The sequence below is a fragment of the Falco cherrug genome, chromosome 2, assembly GCF_023634085.1.
Source record: "Falco cherrug isolate bFalChe1 chromosome 2, bFalChe1.pri, whole genome shotgun sequence".
Classification (NCBI taxonomy): Eukaryota; Metazoa; Chordata; class Aves; order Falconiformes; family Falconidae; genus Falco; species Falco cherrug.
In genome coordinates, this window is record NC_073698.1 from 65,367,888 (window position 1) to 65,391,624 (window position 23,737).

Sequence of the window (23,737 nt, forward strand, 5' to 3'; positions counted from 1 at the left end):
ATTCTATTACTTGCTAGTATTTCAAAGTATTGATTACTTCTTCTAGCTAACTAATTACTTATCAATATCTGAGATTTAGTATTGTACATCAATTCCTTATTATGGTTTGAAAAGGGACAGAAAATGATGTTTTGGTCCTATACTTACTTTCTTTGTTGGCACAGGTGCTCAGCTTAGAGGAAATTTGTTTTGTACAAATATTTGCATGAAGGCAGCAGCGTACTGTAGCCGTGGAATGTTAAGCTATGTATGTCGAGATAATCTCATCTTCACACACTGAGAGCGGTATCTTGATTTTTAGCTATATGGGTCATCTTTCAGTAGAAAATGTCTCTTTGCACTGTAATTTGAGTAAATTTATATGGAGGTCATAGAAAATAAATATGGATGAATGTCATAATAGGTAAGTTTGTTCTTCATGTGTTTTTCAGAAGTGTCTCTGTAGCTGCTCAGTCTTCAATTTTCAATTTAAATTCCACTTTTCCTTCATATGGATCATGAACGTTATCAAAGGTAATTCCAGCTCCAATGATTTTGCACACTATTTTAAGTTCTACATTCCTGATAATGTTGAGAAATTTCACAGCTACCAAAGGATTGCTGTAACTGGGCTAGGAGGGGGGGGAAAAAAAAAAAAGGTTCTTTAATTTTACACTACCAATTTTAAAAATGAAGTCTTAAAATAAGCTTTCTTTCCAGTTCTTGTAAGATTGCAAAGATGCTCCATACGCTTCACCTTATACAAAGATAAAGAAGAAAAGTGATGTTACACCCACCTGTGCCTTTTTTCCATAGTAGGGGAAGTAGTGCAGGTTGAAGGTACCGTTCACGGGGTAGTAGTCCACCTCCAATGGGTGAGACTCATCACCCTGTTTGTAAGGTAAGAAAAACGTCATCGGCTAGGCAGCTGTAAGCCAGCCTCGGGCAAGTGTTTCACTGCTAAAAGCCGTGTAGTGTGGATTAAAACTCAAGTTCAGCAGTCTGCTTAGCACCGGTCTTATTTTTCAAATAAAAGTATAAATCTCCCTCTGTTATTATTGCCAAGAAAAACAGGCAAGTGTTCTTTCATAGCAGTTGTGAATTCAGTGCTCAGGGACCCGCTGAAATGTGCAGAGAACCTGAAGAAGCTGCTCTGAGGTGTGAACTTCACTGCCGGTTGCTGAAAGCAAACAGCAAATGTCCCGTGCAGCACGAAAAAACAAAATTTTCAGGTGATTTAAAATAAAGCAAACTTTTTTTTTTTCCCCTTAATGTCTGCTGGTGCAAGAAATTGCACATAACTGAGAATATGTCTAGTATTTGGCCAGAATAATCTTATTTCCAGAGCTGCAGGGTAATCTGTCTGGTCACAACTGCACTTCATTTGCTATTGGAGCTGCGGTGCTTGAAATTACTGAGACTCAGACCTCATTCACTTACCACATATGTGCAGTTCACCCTTGGTGCAGTGCCATTGCCAGGCAAAAACTTGATAATCTGAAATAGAAAACACATCCTTGGTGGTCTTGGAAATTGTTTTTGAGAGAAAAGCGAGCAAACAATTAACGGAGCTTTAAAGGCCGCTTCATGTGTTTCTGTGTAAGGCACTGTCAAGCAGATGGGCTCATCTTGTGCACCTGGGTGAGGAGCCGTGTCGCGGCTGGATGTTTAGGAAGCAGGACATCCTGGGATGGGCACTGCAGGCGGGCTCTTGCCTGGCCAGGGCAGGTAGCACTGCACCTCCTGGCAAGCCCAGCGGGCTCACCCACATGTGCCACTTGCTCTTTCTGATGCCCAGACAGGCGAGGGTCTCTTAAAACGCCTAGTTGCATGACGATAAAGGAAAAGCTGAATCTCTGTGCTTTTCATCTTATACCTGGTTAGAAAACCTTGGGCCCATTTGATCCTACAAAAATAGTGGGATCACATGGTGTAGCAGCAAAGGTGAAAGGGGGTAAAGCTCCCCAGGCACCGTCCATGTGCCTTTCCCCTGCTGGGGCTGGCACACAGCCTTGCTGGAGGAGGCAGAGGCACGCTGGGGAAAAGCCTGCGTTTCACCTGCCAAAATCGGGGGCACAGCTCTCCTCTCAGATCTTGCACAGATTCTTGAAAATGCCTGGGGTGCAAGCCAAACCTAAAATCAAGTAATTTTTGTCTATCAGGAACTGGAGGATAATTTGAGCTCTTCACTTTCTATCAAAATTCAACTAGAAGGCTCATAATTTTACCCAAAACCAAAAAGAAAATGCCTTTGTCTATGTCCTGAAGAAATTAAAGGAAGCATAGAAGATTCCCTTTGTCTATGTCCTGAAGAAATTAAAGGAAGCATAGAAGATTCCCTTTTTCCTCTCCAAAACACGTATGGGTGGTTTTCACTGAGAAAACCATATACCAGGTTTGAATTTAGTTTTTATAGGTTCTGCTAAAGATTTGCTTTGCAGCCTGGAGAAATAAGGTGTGCAAGTATCGCCCCTCTGCAGGCGCTTTAGTTACTGTCACATCTCAACGCCTCGGCTGAAGGCACGAGGTCGCGGTGTGGCAGAACCAAACTGCTCCAGGTGCCACTTGGCTGGATGGGAGCGTCGCAGAGATGCTGACGGAACGGCGCAGAAGCCAGCGCTTTAGAGAGACGGTTCTGAGATCACTTTGCCCTACGTTACTTTTCTGGGGTGGTGACAGAGTCTCACTATTTCTTTGGTAACTTTGGAGGTCCCTGAGGAAAAGCACGTGAATTTTTCTTCCCACTACGACGCAGAGATTCGAGGCTGTGGCAGCAGGTGATACAGCAGCTCTGCAGCGGAGACTCGAGCTATGGGGGGTTTCTCAGTGAATTCTCTCCTGCTCAGCACCTTGAGCTTGTACTTACCCTGTTCATTTTTATAATAAAACAGGGTTTTCCTTCTGGAAATCCAAAAGTTGGATCTGTGGCGCCGGAGCAGTTTTGAAGCATATCTGAGGTAAATTTGCAGGATAGTTTTGTTTTATTTGGGCCGTCGAAGGTGTCTTGGAAGAAGTATGTGTCACTGGTGCAGTTGATGTTCAGGTGCTGAGCAGCAGGTGTATATGCTAGATGTGTGAAGGAAGAAAGAAAAATTCACCTCTGAAGTTTTTCATACCTAAGTTATACATCCCAATATCAGGCTGGAGGTTATATCATGGGAGACTGTACTTCAAGTGAACTTGGGATTAGACAGAGTGAAGAAAGTTTAAATTGTTCCAGGGGGTTGTTGGGGTTTTTTTAGAACACTCAGGCAAAGCAAAGCAGGAGATCAAATTGAGTTAAGACTGGCAATTTGTGTTGATAGCTCCATATAAAGTCAATTTCAAATATGATTTTTCTCAATATGTGTATGAGAAACACAGAAATATGATATTAAGGCTCAAAAGGAATATAAATGCGTTAAGATATGAACAGGCAATGGAGTAGCTAACCTACTCTGACTATACTCTGATGACACTACGCAATGGCTTCACAAGACTTACTATGGCACTTTGATATTTGTAGTAACAGACAGTATTAGATGAATTTGGATGAGGCTAGGTTTTGAGACCTTTTTTCTTTCCTCTTCCTTCAGACCTTCTATTGGGCTATTTTATTACAACTAATTAGGATTAAACAATGTAAAAAAACTCTGAAACAAGGCTCTGCTTTTAATAATGTGTTTACATATGTTTGATTTATAGATTCATGAGGTGATTTGTTTGTCCCTTTCAGAAGATGTGTTTTCCGCTCAACATTTGTCATTTCAGAAGGACAAACAGAAAATGGAAACACTGAGTTAAGGTCGTCAGACCGTAACATGAAGAACATGTTTCTTTAATATTATGCAGGCAAACCTCATTTTTACCTGTCAGAAAAGTCTGAAGAGTTGTCACTAAACCTTCCCAGGTTTTGTTGTCGGATGCGTTGTAATAAATTTGTAGTCCTCTATCCCCATAAACGTCAGGTCGTAATGTTACACCTTCATGGGGGAAGAAAAGGGAAGGCAAAGCAGAGGAGAGATGCCAGGCACAGGTTTTTTTATTTAAATTTACAATAGCAATTACGCTGCATCAAGACTCACTATTGTAAGTGTGGGAGATCCCCAGGCTTTGCGGGGAAGGATTAACCATGTACAGGAACCATCTCAGCTGTGAGTTCTTCAACCAAAACCCCTAAAGCCTCCACTGCTGCTAAACTCTTTTTCTTTTCACATTTATCCATGCTGTTGTCAGAACAGCTTGCAAAATTATCCCAGCAATTGCACTGGATTTCCCCAGGACTTGTTAACAATAGCAGTTACAATAGTCACATCAGGTTAAAGAAACAGATCATACTGCAGCATGAGAAACAGCTTTTGAAAAAGCAACGCTTAATATTTTACAGGAATGATTTTTCCAGCAAATGCCAAACTTCCTGAACATTGGGAGAGGAAACTTCTAAATACAACAGCAGCAGACAGAATAATTTTTAGAGCCACAGCTTTGCAAAAGTAATTTTTTCTCTCCCATTGTAAAAACAAGCCATCAAGGGGGTGAAGTTTTAGCAGTGTGCGCTGATGATCTCTTGCTGATGATCCCCCACGTCTCACTTCGTGTCCTAAATCTTTATTCCTAGCCCCATGTGTCTGCCTTGGGTTTATTTGCTTGGCCACAGGCACAGCACACCCCACTGGGAAGCACTCCTGCTCTCCCAGGGACTCCCCGTGCTATCCACCCCGGGCTGCTTGCCCCAGGACCCCTCTGTCTTGCCAGGCACCCCAAAACACTCTGGGGTACTTTGGGGCTGGAGCAGAAAGCAGGGTTTCCCCAGGGGCTGCCCCCCGCCTTCAGGGAGAGGAGAGGTGTCCCACAGCCTAGAAAGGGCTTAATTTATATTATCTTACGTATGTTCATTAATGTATTAATATATTTAAATATAAATATATTAGCACATAAATGAAATAAACACACCAGATTTTTATAACCTAGAGGAATTTTCAGGCAGAGGTTAAACTTTGCAGGGATCGTTCAGGCAGAACCGACCTGATCTGTTCCACGTTTGTATCCTCTGGTGCCTGGGCTCTGCCAACGCTGCCCAGCCCAGCCCAGCCCCACCAGCTGCTGCGGGACCCTGGGGGGGTTAACTCCCCCCCCACCCCATGCACCCCCCACCCCAGGCTGGACCATGGGCGTACCTGGGGATTTCAGCTGGTCTTGGTAATCTGGCTCGTATGGATTCACCGTCCTCATTAAAGAATAGATGGAGAGTGCGAACAGCCCTGACATCACCACGTAGAAAGCCAGGTAGTACAGGCTGATCCACACTGTGGAAAAAATGAGGGCTTTTACAAAAATAAATAAATAAATAAATAAATAAAGAGCACTTTCCAAGCCAGGCGGTGGTGCAGTGGTCCCTCCATGGCTGGGACCATCCTGGCAGTGATGGCCATCTCCTTTCCACCCTGGGCCCCAGGGAGGTTTTTCCCACAAAAGGACAGGAGTTTTGGATCTTCTTCTCTACACTCAGAAGGATATGCTTCTAGAAACAATTTGGCTGTAAATTTGTTCAGTTTTACAAGAATTTTTGAAATAGGTAGTGCTTTGATTATTTAAAGCATAGAAGATTGTGTGGTTTGTTGAAGTAACTTCACAAATTAAGAGCATTTATCTACTTCCTACACATGGACTAAGTGACACAGCCCAGGTGTTTCTTCGATAAAAACAAGTTGCTCCTTGCATTATCTGGATGACAGATGTCAGTATTTCAGGCATGTTGATTTTAGACCCGTATCACTTCACTGCCTTTTACAGCTGAAATCACCTTCAGCAAAATGTGTCATCTTACTATCTTTCTGGTGTGAGATGCAGAATAATGTTGTGTTTCTGTCTGTATGTGCAGAAATGTGTCTTACACACAGCTGGTGCCCTACAAGTTGTGGGGATGCCATCAGAAACTGCTCCCTGTAATTATTGCTGCTTTGTAGCACCTTCTTCTCTCTAAACTGGAAAGGCTCACATTTCAGTTTCATTTTCTGTAAAATTCTGGTTTTACGAGTGGCCAATAAGCTGCACTCACAGGCTTCATGGTAGAAAAAAATCATCTGGAAACTTGCAGCTACTCTTACGATCTGTGGGAAGAGCAGGGATCTGCTGTACAATGGTCAGGGCTGCCCTTCCTAGAGGGCAGATCAGAAAACATCGTTGTTGTAGACATGAGTCTGGCTATGGGCAGGGAGGCTCAGCAGAAATATGCACTAGCATGCGGTGGTAAGAGAGAAGATCTACTGAACAGACAATAATTTAGAAAGCAATTTCAGAAAAGCAAAATGTGTTTCCAGAGAACGGGACAAAACCCGCCAATTAAGCAAAATTCTCCATATATGAGAACCCCCTTTAGTTCGCAAGGTCAGAACCACACTGTAACCATCACTGGTAGCTATTAATAAGTTAACTGTTAATAAGTTTTGTCCTTTTGAAGTATTTAGTCCAAAACCAATATAAAGCCTGCTTATATTTGCACGAACTATGTTCTGATCTAAGTGATTCAGCTTATAGGGCCGCCCTCAACGTGTCTCAGAAGCACATATGAAAACTGGTTTCTCCAACAATTACAACACATCTACCACCGTATTATGTCCCACTCATCAGGATGATTCCCACCACCCCCAGCCCCCCACAAGGTTTTTAAGCATACCAGAAGAGAAGACTCTTATGTGTGAAAACCTACCCCAGTTAATCAAGGTCCTTCCCATGAAGAGCCTTGTTTCTGGATTCCAGACAAAACGACGGAAATTTTCCATCCGTTCGCTGCACGTCTTTTTTTCATTTAAAGTTGCCATTTTCTCACAAAATTTTCCCAAAACGTGTCCTCCTGGGAAACTAAGAAATTCAACTGGTGCCCAAACAGCCACCCAAGAAAAATACTTTGGTTTTTATACCTTCCTCTCCGCTGAAGGTCACCAAGATCTGCTTTCTATACCAATGAAAGCCCCTGCTCACCATTATCAGCCCGCAGCAGATACGATTCTTTATAAAGGGTGTTGATAATGCTGGTGTTGGGGCTGGCAAGGAGAGGTTAGTTCCTATCAAATGTCCTTCTCTTTTCTCTTGACTGCCTTGGTACGTTGGCAGTTACGCATATTGTAGAGTGCCCTTAGGGCCTGCAATAGGCTGGGTGTGATAGCTGTTATCGGGACAGATAAAGTGAAGGAGAACTTGTTTCTCTCCAGGTTTTGTTGTTTGGGGTTTTTTTTCCCCAATTAACCTGCAAACGATATAATTCTCCCACTACAAATTGTAGCCATCTGTTGGGATATAAGAGGTTGCACTGGGAGTGAGTGGGGGAAAATCACTGTTTGCCGTGTTGCGCAGCTGGGGAAATGAAGATCCACGTTTTTCTGTTTTCTGCCAAGAATGATCCTTAGGTGATCTCTGATGGTGCTAACTCATCTTCAGAGAATGTAAGATAAAAGTATATATATATTTATATGTAAAAGGTATATGACAAGGCAGAGCAGAGAAGATGCAGGTGTCATTTTTTAACTGCCTTTTCTATCTGCTTTAAACCAAAGGCTCTGGTGTGTCCGGAGACGCACACCGAACCTGAGCTCACCCTGCGCACAGAGGAGCAGGACTGAGAAGTGTCCCCAGCAGCTCCCCGGGGATGGAAAAGCAAAGGGCTCTCGGAACAACCCCGCTGCGAGGGGAGCTAGGGTTTGGGAAAGCACCTGCAGGCTGGCTGGCATCCTTGCTGCTTTTCAAAGTTGTTCGCTAATGCTCTTACTCTTTTATTGATCTCTAGTAACGTCGACCCCAAAATTGCCAAGTGAATTCAGCAGGGTCAGGGTTTCATCCCTTCCAGCTGGGTCTTTCGGTGTGCCCTGCCTTTCGCTCACTTCACAGGATGCATGGTGGGGGCACAGTCTTTAAATGGGCACATACGTAAGGTCAGCTGTGAACTTTGCATTATTTGGACATCGGGACAGCGGTAACTGAGCCTGTCTGCTGGAGGAATATGGCAGGGTTGTTGTGTCAGCTAAATACTGCTGAGTTTCTGACCATAAGATGCATTGCGCTTTTTTGCCTCAGATCAGGCAGCATGATAGTTTAGTGTAATAGCCACCAATCTGGGGTGAATTAACTGGTTTTCAGATGATGAAATAGGAGTCAGGCCAAGTAAGAGAAAAATCAGATTTACAGACATTTGATCAGAGATTTGATCAATTTGTGTTTCCCATAGAAAGGAGAGGAGGATGAACAGAAAGGTACTTTGAGTCATTACACTGTGAGCTGGTTGATATTCAGGGCAAACATATGATTATGTTTTTAAAGCTGAAGTAAGACAAGGAGATGGCACAGTGTCCTGAAAACAATGAAAAAGAAATGGGTGACCAGAGGTTAAAAGGCTTGTAGAGGCTCCCATGTAGAGGTTTCAGAAATGGGAACAGAGGTGCAAAGAAGTTAGGGGGGAAAGCAAGTAGGGATGGAGGAGGTTTTCAACAGGATTTAACATTTTCTGCATTGAGCAAAAGCTCTTTGGGTGAATCCAGCGGAGGGACTTGGTGAGATGTGGAGTTAGAGGCTTCCTGAAAAAAGTGCTCTTTCTGCACTGATTTCTGCACTGTGGTAATTTAACAGTACACAGATTTCGGTGGGCAACTAAATCTAAACAACAGATTAATAATTAATAATGAAACGAAATCCCAAATTGCGTTTGAAAGGAAAAAGTTGTTACTTCTGTTCTCACAGGGTGAAGATGATAAAGGAAACAGCAGGGTGCGTCTGTACAGGAGGCAAAGTGGAGCCTCTCGAAACTTCGGAGTTTGTGCTCTAACGAAAATGAGGTCAAGGATTTCACGTTCTCTTCTCTCTTACATTATATCCTGCCTGTTCCCATCTATCATTGGCCGGGGAACCTAAAACTCTGCTGAGTTCAGCACCGCTCGCCCAGGTGTGGCTGCACAGCGTGAAGGAGACGGCAAAACCAGGAGGGCAGAGCTTGGCGTGGAGCGTGAGGAAGGCGCATGGGAGGGCGAGGAAGGCGCACGGGAGGGTGAGGAAGGTGCACGGGAGGGTGAGGAAGGTGCACGGGAGGGCGAGGAAGGCGCATGGGAGGGTGAGGAAGGCGCACGGGAGGGTGAGAAAGGTGCACGGGAGGGTGAGGAAGGCGCACGGGAGGGTGAGAAAGGTTCACGGGAGGGCGAGGAAGGCGCACGGGAGGGTGAGAAAGGTGCACGGGAGGGTGAGGAAGGCGCACGGGAGGGTGAGGAAGGTGCACGGGAGGGCGAGGAAGGCACACGGGAGGGTGAGGAAGGCGCACGGGAGGGTGAGAAAGGTGCACGGGAGGGCGAGGAAGGCGCACGGGAGGGTGAGGAAGGCGCACGGGAGGGTGAGAAAGGTGCACGGGAGGGCGAGGAAGGCGCACGGGAGGGTGAGGAAGGCACCAGGCAGCGTGACGGCAGCGTGCATGGAGGGGAGAGGGGCGCCGCCGACTGCTTTCATCTCAGTGGCGTCAAACACATTTCTCAGGTCCTGCATATTAGAGAACAGGCAGGAAAAATATGTTTGAAGGAAAGGAAGGCCAGATTTCTGACAGAGGGGGAGGACCTGGCTGCTTTCAATGCTGCCTGTAACCTATACATAACCTGCTAACCTAGATTCAAACGTGCCGGCTGCATTAGGCAAGAGTTAGGAAGCAAAATGATTTAGGTGGATGATTTAAATTAGTTTTCCTTATTTCTAAGCTGGAGTTAGTAAAGTTCAGTGAACACTGAAAATGAAAATGCACCAAGTTAACAGCAGTATCTACAGTAAAAGGTAAGAACAAAGCAGAACAATATTATAGCTGAAAATCTGTTTTGACTAGAAGCTCCAAAAATACAAATTAGATAAATGCATTAATATAAAAGCATAAATAGAGTTAGTATAATTTTATTATATCCTTATTGTATAATAAGCTACGTATGTAATTCCAGCTGATGCACAAATTGAATACATAAATATATTAAGATCAATGAATTACAAAAATGCATTTACATAAAAAACAGAAGTAAAAACAAGGTCATATAACAGTGGGTGGTTATATTAAGATGGTTTCTCCCTTTGATTTCTCCTCCAATATTGGAAATTGTTAATTAAGATGTCAGATATTTTTCAGTGAAAATGAAAGATGTCAGTAGTTGGAGAAGGAGTGATGCATCGGTAGATATGGGCTGAGAAACTTGCATTTTATTGAAGAAATCGCCAGGACTTTAGAGCCAGCACTGAACTTAAAGACAAGACTTGCTTGTGGAAGTAACGCCGTCTGTGCCACCAGCCCACTGCCTGTGGCAGTCGCTTGGTGCTGGTGGACAGCTGCTTCCTATTTAACACTGGATGGATAACTGCAAAAACAATTTTCATTAGCAACTTCATTTCGCTTGCATAATTTCTACATATCATTAAAGAAATGGTATTGGTTAGAAAATAAGTAACAACTCATTAAGTACACAACTCCTCTTGGAAGCTATTCGTAAGCATATGAAAGACAAGGAGGTGGTTAGGATTTACTAACGGCGTACTGTGCCCGCCAGCCTGGTCATTTTCTTTCATGAGACAAGTGGGCTGGTGGGCAAAGGTGGAGGCTTTCCCTTTTGATGTCAGCAGAGCTGGCAAAGTGGCAGCCAGACGGGAAGCTGTGTGTCGGCTCAGGGAGGGCTGGGGGATGGGTGGCGGCTGAGCAGCCGAGCCCACAGCACAGTGCTGGCTGGGTGGACATCCAGCTGCAGTCCATGTGGAGTGGTGTCCCTCAGGGACCAGCACTGGTGCTGCGGCTGTGTAATGTCTCCATTAACTGCTGCCGCTCGGAGAGGTGTCAGCCAGCTGCAGAGGGGCCCTGCAGACCCTGCTGAGCTCAGCAAGGGCAACGGCAGAGCCTGTGCCTGGGAGAGGGGAGCCCCGTGGCACAGCACAGGCGGGCCCCGCTGCACAACAAGTTGGACGTAAGTCAGTAGTGCACCCTTGTGCAAGGAAAGCAAACCACGTGCCAGGCAGCACAAAGAAGAGTGCATCTGGGAAGCTGAGCAAAGCAGTTATTCCCTTCGTCCAGGCTCACCAGGACGCATTTGGAGCCCCGTGTCCAGGGCTTGCTCAGCAGCAGGGGAAGGCTGCAGTGAGATCCTGCTGCTGTCTTCAGTGGCCTAAAGGGAGGTTACAGGGCCCAGCTCTTCTCTGAGGAGCACAGCAAAAGGACAAGAGGCAGCAAAGACAAGTAGCAGCGAAGGAAACTCCAGTGAACTAGAAGGAGAAAGCTCTTCTCCATGAGGGTGGTCACTGAAGGAACAGGAACCCTGAGAGCCCGTGCAGTCTCCATCCTTGAAGACACTAAAAACCCATCTGGGTGCAACCCTGGCCAACCTGCTGTACCCTTGGGGCTGGCCCTGCCTTGGGAAGGGGTTGGACTCGGTGACCACCAAAGGTCCCCTCCCACACAGACCATCCTGTACATCTATGATCCTAATGTATTTTTAATTAGCAGGATGCAAAACAGAAAGGACAGCTAACACTGAAAATGTGTGGTGGTGTTCTTATATGACAACACTTTGCATTTCTGTATTTCTCACTTCCAAGTCTGCTGCTGGAATGCATACAAACAAGTGTGCTCTGCTCTATCTTCACTGCCACGGGAATGACCTGATCTTGGAGGTCCTACGGCCCCAGCCAAAAAGGACGGAGAACCCTTGTGACAGCCCTGAGCAGCTCCGCTCCTCTCTCCCTGGGAGCTCTGGTATCACACTAACTCAGCACAGCGGCAGCTGTCAAACCGTTGGTGGCTGCTCTGCCTCGCACACATCCAACCCCAGCGACCACACACATGTCACCACCAAAACCCACACAGGCATTGTTCCCCTTCCCCCCCCATGCAGAGCTGCTGGCAGACAATGGAGAAGGATCGGTTTCCCACCCGTGGTTTGTGGCCCCTGAGGTCTCTGTATGAATGTCATCCAGCCGCTTTGGGAGAAGTACCTCAGAGAAGCAGGCCCGGTGCCCGTCAGCAGATTTTCTCTGCACAGGGATGAACGCTCCTGAAAAATACTTAGAAAACACTAAACCTCACAGATTTAGAAGGCAGCTCATTGAGGGGTATAATGTATGAGTAATGTTATTATAGTCCTATAATCACCATACCTGTTGACTGGTAAGTGTTGACTTTGCTGTTTATTTTCTTCTCCAGTTCTAATTAGAAATACAGAAATTAAATATTTTACTCCAGGCTGTTTCATCCAAATGAGGATTAATATTTTTTTTTTTCTTCATTTTGATGTCTAATCAGGACAAATTGCTTGCTTTTGGTTTGGGTTCAATTCATTCACACCTGCTTGCTCTGTGTTACCCCCTCCAGAGTAGCAATTCCCCCATTTTCTGAGTCTCTCCGCCCAGCCCCTGGGAACTGGGCTGTGCCAGGGCTCCCACAACACAGCAGTGGGGCCGCACGTGGGGATGGGGGTTTCCTCAGACACCGCATTGCCTGACTGGGGATCCCACCACCCTGGCCAGGGCAGAAGAAGTGCTCAAGCTTAAACCTTCAGATGATGTGACAGCAGAGGCTAACCCAGCCTGACACTGAACTGACCTGAAATGGAACATATTAAAACTTCAGGAGTTTTTTTTTATTCTTTGAATATTTTGACATTTCAACCTTTTCTCCTGTCAGGTTTGGTTAAAGACTGCAAACCACCTCCCAGTCTCCCCGTTGTTGCTGCCGAGGAAGCTGCGCTCCCCCTTCTGACCTCCCTCTCCACCCTCTCCATCTTCTTGCCCTGCACACAGCTCCTCTTGCCTCAGCAGGTGGGTTCGTCCCTGCTGGGAGGTGACCGGTCAGGGTGCACGTGTCCCCTGGCGCGTGTACGTGCAGGTATGTGACAGCCATTTGCAATCACAGCTCTTCTTCTGCACCTGCAGTGATTCACTGAATCGGGAGACTGATGCGGACTTCACATGAATTTAAAATGTGTTGCAGCCTTCTTCTGAAACGTTGTACTGCCTTTGTAAAGCTTCTCTTACTGCTTGCGTTGTAAGTGAGGCCAAGACTCAAAACTATTTTCAGGCAAGGGGTACCCCAGTGGAAGGAAACCATACCTTCTTTCTGTGGCAGCTTGACTTCGAAACTGAAAAGTATAAATTTTCCAGGTTTATGTTCATTAAATAGCTTGCCTTAACCACCCCCCCACCCCCCAGCTAACAGTGTATGTAATTCACATAATAAAGGTAGGATCGGACAACAGAACTCCAAAAGTGCAACCACTCCTAAAGAAAAGCAGCAACAAGCCTGGTCACCCACATGGCTCAGCCCCATCCCTGAGCACGCAACAGGTCCCCTCTATTTCATGCCACAAAGAGCCTCCCCGATCGGCTGCCTGCTGCACAGCCCTTCCCTCTTCCAAGACCTAGACCTGGAAAAGCACGCAAAAATATTATCTGTGTGTTTGGTGAAACCAAAGAGGCACCATGAGGGGCCTGGAGGGGACCCAGGGCTGTGTGCTGCACACCATGGATGTGAGCAGCCTGCTCCTGAGCCAGGAACAGCCTTCATGGGCTCATCTTGTGTCCCTCTTCTGCTTTGCAACAGCAGAGACCACGAAAAGAGAAGGGCCATCAAGAGCTGCACATTCTTATGTGCATGGGTACCGAGTCTAGAAATTTTCCATTGGAAACTTGGGGATTTTCCACCATCCTGCAAACCAACCGACTGAGAACTTGGTGTTTCCCCTGAAAGGCTGGAGGAAATGTTTGGGTTAAAAGGAGGAAAGATTTGTAAAGACAGATTTTTCTCTGGATCTTTTCTGAACAAAGGGTAAAATATGGCTGCACAGAGCTGACAGAAGGCCTTGATACCTTTATTTATCCACTGAATTGCACAGCAGGCCAGGGGAACCTCCCTTTTCTATCTTCTGCCACATGAGGTGGATGAAATACTGGGGATGGAAAGCTGTGAGTGGAGGGCACCAGCGCCTGTGTGCAGAGGGATGCAGAAAATGTGGGGGGCAAGCAGGGGTGAGAAACCTGTGGGAAGAGCAGGGGGAAGCACTAGTGCATAGAGCTGGAATCGGAGCTCCTGTGACACACCGGCTGCGTGGCACGGCTGAGCCACGGGCACGACCCACGTGCAGCTGTGACAAATACGGGATTCTCATGGAAAGTTTGTGCAGGCGAGTGAAAAGGAGCGCTGCCTGTCTGGAGAGGTTTATCAAGGTAGGATGGAGCGATGGCTATTCTGTGGGCTCTGCTGAAGGGCTCCTGGCCACTGCAGCAATTGGTCAGGACACTCGTTGCTGACCAGTGGACAACTCTGCAGGAGGGCTGCTGGTCTAAGCCCCCTCTTGCTGTATAGTCCAGCAGGATTCAGCCGGCGCCCACTTTCCTCATCTGACCATGCAGGGCTGCTTGCCAGCGTCCAGCACTGCCCCGACACCCCGGCCTCGTGGCCACCACAGCCAGGCCCAGTCCCTTTGCTGTGCCAACCCCTCAGCCTGCAGCCTTTTGTTGTGTTTAATGTACCCAGAGCTGCTTGAAGGGGGCCTGCTGTTTGCTTGCCTCCGCTGGTATTTAAAGCCTGCGTTGCTGACCTTGGGCTGGCCACCAAAGGGAGAGACGGCCGAGGGGGAAGGTCATGCAGGAGCATGGGGGGGGCACAGGGCTGGAGACCCAGCTTCCCCGGCCGGGATGGGCAGCTATGCTAACCCCGGTTCCGAGGGGAGCCCAGGGCATGGTGGCAGGCAGGGTTAGGCAGGCTGAACTGCCTTTTCCCTCTCTGGCTGAGCTAGGCACCAGCAAGGCAAAGCCTGGGCTCGAGGGGCCCAGGCTCTCCAAAAATTAATGGAGAATGAGGCCAGGAAAGCTGCACCACTGTCATCAGAGGCAGCTGAACTTGCATGTACAAAGAGGGAAGTGAAGCCCCTTCTCCTCCCACTGGTTTCCACAATTAGCAAGCTTGAGTAATAAGCTTGAAGGCCACTTCTGGAGCACTGTGCTTTAAAGGTTAGACCCAGACTGAGATGTTATCCCTCAGGGATGCTGCCCTGAGCAGACATGTGTGCCGGCACACCTCGGCTCTGCATCCATGTGTGCTTCTTGCCCACCATACCTGCCGAAGCTCCTTCAGGTCTGCCTGGCGTGGAATGGGAGCACACCGTCAATGTTAATGAAACATTAACTTGGTTCACTCGTGCTAACAGCACCGATTCCTCCCTCTTGCGGAGGCTGTGCGGGAGGTGGTGGTGGAAGGGCCCGGAGGGAGTGGTTCCTGCCCGCTGCCCTACAGGAGCCTGGCCAGCGCCGTGCCGGGGTGCAGCCTGCAGGCTTCGGGCAGCCCCATGGCTGCCTCTCCAAACGCCGTGATTTCAGCCCGGCTCCCCAGAGGAGGTGGGCATCACCTTGGTGCCTCCCTGGTGCGTGGCAGGGACCATGCCGGCCAGGAGGAAAGCCCACCATGATGTAGCAGGCCATGGGGGGAAGCTCCCCTGGGCTCCCTCCCCGGTGCACCTGGGGGCTGCCGACAGGATCGTATGTTAGAGCTGACACCTGAGGTGTGTCTCCTGTGGGAGAAATGAGGTTTATGCCTTTCTGTTTGGCTCGTGGCTGCCTTCTGTATTAAAAAATCACCAGGTGATCAGACGTGCCAGGCTTGCTCTGCCTTTCTTACGGAGGCGGTAAAGAAAACTTTCTGAAAACTTCTGAAATCTAAAATGTAGAATATAAGAGAATGCCATTGCTTCAGATGGAGGGATGCTTTTCATGTCCAGGGTTGTATTTCATGTCAGAGTTTGGGAGTTTTAATTTGTTTTGGTTTTGGTTGGGTTTTGTTAGGTGGAGTGTCTTTCACTGACAGTCCCTCTCATTTGCTCCTTTCCTGTCTTTTGCAGGTTAGCAAGAGAAAGCATGTTGGCATTTTGCAGAGTTGGGAAGCCCAGTTATTCTGCATTTGAGAATAAAGACATCAGATCTGCAACCCGAGCAATTCGGGGGAAGAAAGCAGTGAAACCATCTTGGAGTCGAACTGATGTTCCCACTGCTTCCAGCTTCAGGGCAAGTGATAAGAGCAAGGGGAGTGGGGCCCAGGGATCTGACAAAAGTGCAGCGCTGGGTTTGTGATAGCACAGCACGATCAGGGCTGTGGGAAAGGGAAAGCAGCCTCTCTCTAGGGCTTGGCTGGTCTCTACTTTTCTGTCCTGCTCCTGTTAGTCCAAGAGCTGCTGACCCTATCACGAGCCCAGGAGCTCCCTCCACACCCCCTCCACCTCCTGAGAATCTAAAGGAAATTTTTACTACGAAAACTGGCTAAACTGACCACAAAGATAATAAACCTAGCAAAACACACTGATGTTCCTTTCAGACACGGCTGAGTGCCAAAGCCTGCTGTTGTCAGGGCAGCATGCTACCGCTCTGCTCGTGGTGTCTTTCAGATGATGGAGATTAATGGGGTCTTTAGGAACATTAGCATTCCATGAAACACCACCAGTTCTGGCTTCATCAACTTTCCCTGAATTTCATGTGCTATTTGCACAGACTGTCCCGGACCATAGAGTTTCATGCAGCACCGCAAGGCAATAAGCCACATACCCAGCCAAATGTCCATCTGCAAAGCTGCACCCGGGCTCTTGTTACACACAAAATCTTGTTCATAGACAAAAGGGATGTTCATCAAGCAAAGCCAAGAATTTCTTGTTAGCATAACTGAAAGAGTCTAATTGTTATTACTCCAAATATAGCTGTTACAGGAAAGAACGATGATGCAGTTAAAACCATTAAAACACACATTTTTTGGCCTCTACCCCTTTTCCTGATGTGATGTTCCCCTTCTTGGGGCCCTGAGGTCAGTGGTGTCTTGCTGATGGGGCTGGTGGGGGCTATGGTGAGTTGCGAGCATCCACAGTCCTGTGCTGGGAGCAAAGGGACACCTGCGTTGATGGCTTCTTTGGCCTCACACAACAAGCCACCTGGGATCACTTTTATGTTTGCAAACAAACTTCTGCACCTCATCCTTTCTTCACTAGCCTGCAGCTTTACGTTGCGTCTGAATTTGCTGTGCATGGTGTGTACTGTCTATGTGGTTACCAGTTACTATGTCTGTTAGACCTGGTTTCTCTGCTCCTGTCCTGCACCCTGAAGTCCTTTCTGTCTAGCTCCAGGCCATATATCTTCACCTGCAACTCTGTGAACTGTTGACAGCTGAGGGGCCCTCTACGTATGAAACTATGGCTGTATCATATGAACATAAAAAACAAGTAAAGCAAACGTGCCAAAATCTGATCCACTAAAAAAAGCTGCTGCTACAGGTAGATCAAGTAAAGCAGAGCTGCTGGCAGGTCAAGAGTGCCTCAGACTCAGCACGGCCGAGTGGCCTTGCTCCTGAGGCTTGTTGCCAAGCCTGTGGCTGGCCAGCAGTGATGGCAGCCCTCTACGAGGGGCACCCCATCACCCCTGGGCAGGCCAGGCATCCCCTGGGCACTGCAGTGCCTGGCTGGGGGGTGTTGTGGGTGGCATGGAACAGCCATCCCATCATATTTGTTATGGTGGGCTCATCCTTCAAATCTGCCCAGGTATGCCAGGCTGGGCTTCTCGCCAGCTGTGGCCTCACCATGGCTGTGGTGGCACTGCCATCTTGTGAGATATTGCTTCCCCTCGCCTTTCACTCCTGCCTTTATGCCTCCCTCCTTCAAAGACTGTTGAGATATTGCTTAGCCAAGATATTAATAATTTAATAACTCTTCAATCTTACTTCCTAAGCCAGTTCTGCACTCTGTTACTGCCATTTTCCTTTGAACTTCTCCCAGCTTGTCAGTGTCTTGGGGGTAATAAGGTGCCCAAAATTGAATGCTGTTCAAGATGTGGCCTCACCAGCCACAAACCCACTAAAAGCAATGGCAATGTGCCCATTGGCTTAAATTTACTTTGGGATCTGGCCCAAAGAGAAGAATATTGCTTTTCAGCTTGGTAACATGAGCCACTCAAAATGACTTAGGGATTTTTTTTTTTTTTTAAACACTGCCTTATCAAATTGCAAATTTGTGTTTACTTAGTATTCAGCAAATTCTCCAAACCACTCTCAGTGCTGCTTCTTCTCCTGAGTCCTTCCTCCCATCAAATTTTAGACATTCACATATTTGCCCTCTGGCTTTGTATCTTGTACTTTGCCACACTGAAATCCATGTAATTTTCTGCCCAGACTTCTAATCCTGCCAGACTTCCCTGTGCTCTTGCTCTATTTCTGTTGTCGAAGTCCACTGCAGACAGGGTGATCATCTCTCTTGCAGATGTGCACTGATTCTCAGTATTTTTTTTTTGTCGCAGCACTCTCCAAACTAGCCGGCTGCAACAAGGTCTTTTAACCACAACACACTCTTCATGCCAGTCCCTCTGCTGCCTTCTCCTAGTCTCTCCTCATCCAGGATGGACGGACGGACGGACGGACGGACTCAGTCTCTCTCTCTCTCTCTCTGCTTCTTCCCTGTCTCTCTTCCTTGGCTGCTCTGCCTCTTAACTTAACCAGCCACAGCTGCACCTTATCTACATCGGCCAACCCGCCGCCCCTGAAGCCAGCCCACAGCTGTATATTATCAATGATAATTAACCCAGCTTCATTCCTCTACAATTTTTAACCAAGATGAAGAAGTAACAATGCAGTCTGTGTCTTAATGTACCTTAGGTGCTTAGTCCAGATGTTTGGACTGATCCTGGTGCGTTTTTACATGGACGTCATTTTTAAAGGACACCCAACTCAGCTTCTGTGCCTGGCTTTCAGAAATGAGCTCTGCACCCAGCACAGCAAAGGCAAGCCACTTCAAAGCATTTCTTCCCAAGACTCAACATTTATTTACATGCTGGGGACAAGACATTGGGCAAGTTGCAAGTAGCAGTGCTCAAGCAACACCTGCCATCACGCTGCTGCATCACTACCTTGTTCTGATGAAGCACATCTCTGTATTACAAATTATATCCTTCCAGTTCCTGACTGTACTCTTCTTCACCCAACCTCTGCTAAACAATTAATGACACTGTTCAATAAATCCATCAGTAACTCAGGTAGTGCATTACCAGTGATGTAATGGTAAGGAGGCCATGAAGCACCGGTTCCTCACTAAACCTATAGTGTATTTTTAGGGAGAAAGACTCCTTTGCTCAATAACACCCTCACAGCTTACAGGAAAGCACGGATAAGTACAGATAACTGTTCAGACTCCTCTTTGGGAACGTGTTCTCAAATGTTTGTGAACTCATGTAATGGTTATTCCACCTAGATACATTATCAAAGTTTTCTTGGAGAAATGCTTTGTGAAACAATTTAAAACCTTAACAAACCAAGACATGCCAAGTTTACCACCTGTCCTCCTAAGCAAAGCAAAACAATGATGCTGGTGCAGTATTTTCAGCGTGACTTAAACCACCGTATTAACTTGTAGGTATTTATAAACCGATTGTGTAATCCCTTTTCTAGCCTTTTCATCAGCATTGGAGTGGGATTGACTTATTTCCACAGGTCCTTCCTTTCTTTCTGTTTTTAAACAAAGGTGGTATATTTACCTGTCTTTGGGCCCCTGGGAGGGAGGCTGGTCCTCAGCAAGACTTTCAGAGGTTGCTTTGGCTCATTGCTGAATTCCGCTGCTCTCGACCACCTGGAAAACCCTCGTTTATCTACATGTTCTTTGACCTCCATTTTTTCTGGCCTGCAGCCAGTCTTGGCTTTGTCTGATACTGGGCTGCTGCTGTCTGCCATTTGCAGCATGAATTTCCCCCTGGGTAATGGGTGAACCAATGTATGATCTCTCCTTCCCTCCCAGCCAAAACAGACAGAGGATGTAACTTGGTGTCCATCAAAGCGGACAACCCCAGCCACAGCAGGGCCCTGCCAGACCCAAGTGATAAGAGGATTGTTTTCTGTGTCACATCTTCAAAGTCTGGTCCTCAGCATGCACTGGAATCTCCTGCCCTACCCAACACCACGGAGAGCCCAGCACAGGTAAGGATCACCCAGCTGCAATTGCCTGGAGGCACCAGAGGTTTTCTGCACACAGCGGGGTGATGAAGCCTTTGGGTCTGCTGTTTCGGATGTTAACTCTGTGCTAGACTGGGCAGAGAATGGTCAGCTTCAATGGGTGAGAAATCAATACTAAGTGGAAAGCAGCGTCTCAAGCTATGGGTGTTAAAATGCCATTGGGAAAATCTTCTTTTACAGATGCCCCTCGTACTTACTGAAAATTTCCCTCAGACATGCAATCAGAGGCTGATTCCTCCTTTGTTGTCAATCTGAGTGATATCATATTTGTTAAGACCTAAATCTCCACAGGCCTTGTTTCCCCTACTGCTGCCAACGAAATATGTATTTTAAAATAAATATGTATTTTTTAGAAAAAATACATTATTTTTTTTTTAAAAAATATACACACATTTATATATAAAGGCATTTTTTCCCCAGGCTGATACAAGGAAATGAGGTCAGCTAGAAAGCATAGAATTATCTTCCAGGATAACCACAGTGGCTGTTCAGCAGTTAATGAGCTCACTTAAGCATGCAGACATCCTTTTACACTCCCTGTCCCTTCGGAGCTGCTCAGCTGTCCTCCTGGCCTCGTTATAACAACAGGCTGATGCTCTTTTAGTTGACATGGCTCCTGTCGCTGCATAAAGAGATAGTTGTTCAATACTTGTTTTTCTTGAATAAAGTATTCTGAGCTATCAAAAAGCATGATGTAGTGGTGCTGTGCTATAAGGGACCCCAAACTCAGGCCAGGTTGTTTCTCAAAGAGTCAGCTCTCACTGCCTCTGGCTGCAGCAAAGGTGATGGTGGGGCTGTGTCGCTGCCGTCCTGCATCCACACATGCAGGAGCAGCAGGGTGCTGGCACAGGCAGCCACCACAGCATCCCTCCAGGGCTGCCCACAAGGCTGCAGTGCAGGGGGACAGCTCCCAGGGTCCTCCATGGGAGCTGTGCATGATTGCATGGCTCTGGAAACGGCTGCAGATCTCCCTTTGCACATCTCCTGAACTGTGTGTGCTGAGAGGCATTTTAAAACGGTGCCTAAATGATCGAGGAAATGGCAAAAATAATCCATTCAGTCTTTATCCAGAGACAGAAATAGTGCTTTTGTTCCAGTAAATGTTGGTAACTGGTAAAAGATGATGAGACTTTTCCTGATAGTGTGACTGTAGGTGCTAAGGAGGGATCCTCAAGAAAGGAGGCAAGAGAAATCGGAGGACAAGGGCTGAGCACAACCATGTTTTAAATATCAAATTATCTCCGTGTGCCTTCTTGTGGAGCTATTAAGCCACCAGTCGAAGCTACACTGTCCTCTGATACTATCTTACATTTAGCAACCTGGCATTGAAAAGGTACATGGCCACAGATGAAACAGTTCCACTTTTGGCTATTTGGCTACAAGACTTAGGAAACTATGTCTTCAGAGAGACAAGGTGAACAGTTTTAAGGAGATCCCATCAATACAAATGCTGGCTCAATCAGCATTTCAAGGGAAGGCCAGACTAAGAAAAATTATAATAGCCAGACTAAGACTAAAACTGAGTGTTTCACTAAAATGGGTTAGGAGTATTTATGGCACTTTTATGTTTAGCTGTCATCCTGCTGAGATGGGAACATTTCAGGATATGGCTATGCATCAGAATTTAAGTATCAGTGTGTCTTCATATTGATCCGAGTGCCTGGGATTAGCATCCATAACGGATAATGAAGGTTGTGATCCCAAGGCACCATTATGAAGTCCCAGTATTTAGAATTAACCACTGCTACAAGCAGAAGTTGTGGGGATACTTGTGAATACCAGGCATGGCTCTCAAAATATATCCCAGCTGCTAAAAAGAACTTGTTCTCCTCCAAAACCGTAAGACTGGCACAAAGACGTATTCATTGCATTTATCTGTTGCCTTGTACCTGTAGCTAGATTTATCCCTTCCTTGATATAAGTATGAAGATGGGCAGGCTTGGTAGGATCCATGGCAAAGATCTCTGGCCACCCTGCAAGACAGTGAGCCTGTTTCTCATCTGACTTTTACAGCATCGCCAGAAAGCCAAACTTGTAAACCTGAAGAGAGAGAAAACAGCAAATCTGATTTAGCCTTTAATTTTGACTTGAAAGATACTGTTAGAGTTTTGTGATACAGATTTCAAGAAGAAATCCATACACGCACACCCACCCCTATGCCCTGATGGGTAGTGCTCTTCTTGCGGAGGGTATTCAGTGAAGTGAGCCACAGCAAGCCTGTGGCAAGTCTGGCTGCTCAGCTGCTGGAGACAGGGAGTTTCTTTTACTGAAGGAACAACAAATCAAAACACCCTTTGAGTAAGTCAGGAGCTTCGATGCCATGTTTAATGCTATTCATAAGGATATATACAACAGATGCAGTAAGCCCCTTCAGAGAGCAGTGCGGGGCAGTGCAATGTGTAGGTGTGTATCTACTGCCAGATCACTGGGGTGTTATTTGGGAAGCGTTCTCACCTCTGCATTAACCCGTGAGAGATGCCTGAATAATGACAGTCCTCAGAAAACTGCTGCTATTAGGGAAAAAATTATAATGGAGACATACAGGAGGGAAAGTAAGAGATCAGAGAATTGTTCCCTGGCATCTTTTAAATAAAGGAGATAAATTTCTCTTTCTAAGTAGCTTATATAAACTGCAGATCAGCCAGAGGCACATGATGATGTGGGCCATACCAGGGTCACACAGCATCTCTCTGCAAACCTGATGTGCTCTGTGCTGTGTGCTGCCCCTCTCCTGCCCGGACTCTCTCCGGCCAGGTGTTGTGGGCTGCGCTCCCACTTGCAGCGATGCCTGGCAGGCACTGGCAGCTTGGCTGCACCCAATGGTGAGATGCCTGCACCAGGGTGCTCCTGCCAAGGTCCTCTGCAAAACAGGCATTTTGGTGGTCTGAGGAGGGCAGCCTGGGGGTCTGGTTTGCTTCCTAGACAGGAACCCTTTCACGGCACCCATGGCTTGCTTTGCCGAAAGGGAGGATGTGTACGTGCTCAGGGGAGGGAGGCAGAACTTTCAATTCACAAGCGTTAGGTAAGGTGTGCACTGAGGAGTGTGGGGTCACACCATGCCAGCTGGCTTCTGGTCCCACAGTGAAGACCCCTGTTGACTTCATACACCTGTGGAGCATGATTTGACCCCTTTGATTAATGAAGCTTCCTTAATCCTAGTGTTCTGCGTACTTTTAGTGAGTAACAGCACTGCTTCATACACAGCAACAGAGATCCACTTACTGAGGACCCCAAGGCATTCCCAATAGGAGAGCCAGCACGCCTATGGCATGCTTACAGAGGGCGACACGGAGATGGGGGCATTCATGAGACTTGCCAAAAACATACTTTGGACACAACCATGTCTAATAATTATAGACAGTTTTTTTCCAGCTCTGAAACACAAGTGTCCAGAAATAGATTTCATGTAGTATTTTTGTTTTCCTCCCTGGCCAGATTTTCAGCTGGGCATGACAATGAATCATAAATTTATGTTTCCAGTTTAGAATGATAATTTCAGGGCTTTTGATGAAATTGTAAGAGCTTATTTGTTTGATCAGTGAGTGAGTGTGAGCAGTTAGTCATAACAGATTTTCAGGTTATTCTGTTTACACATCTATTTGTACTCTATATTTCAGGACACACCCAGGAAGAAAAAAATATCTTGCAGATACAAAAATGTGATGAAGACCTCAGACTGAAATGTGGCAGTGGATCAGATGTTACAGATGGGGTGGTAACAGTTTGTACCGAATGATACTTCTCTAAGAAGAAAAGTGAGTAGGACAT

The 23,737-nt window shown here is 46.7% G+C and overlaps 1 protein-coding gene across 1 annotated transcript; it reads right to left on the bottom strand.

Moving 5' to 3' along the window:
* Positions 1 to 416: 416 nt before the first annotated feature.
* Positions 417 to 8,974, bottom strand: ATP4B (ATPase H+/K+ transporting subunit beta). The gene is given in 7 exon segments (XM_055702734.1): positions 417 to 611; positions 777 to 869; positions 1,420 to 1,476; positions 2,846 to 3,045; positions 3,828 to 3,941; positions 5,136 to 5,264; positions 6,668 to 8,974. Coding segments are annotated over 7 exon segments (900 nt in total). The 5' UTR covers positions 6,780 to 8,974.
* Between the last annotated feature and the right edge of the window lie 14,763 nt (positions 8,975 to 23,737).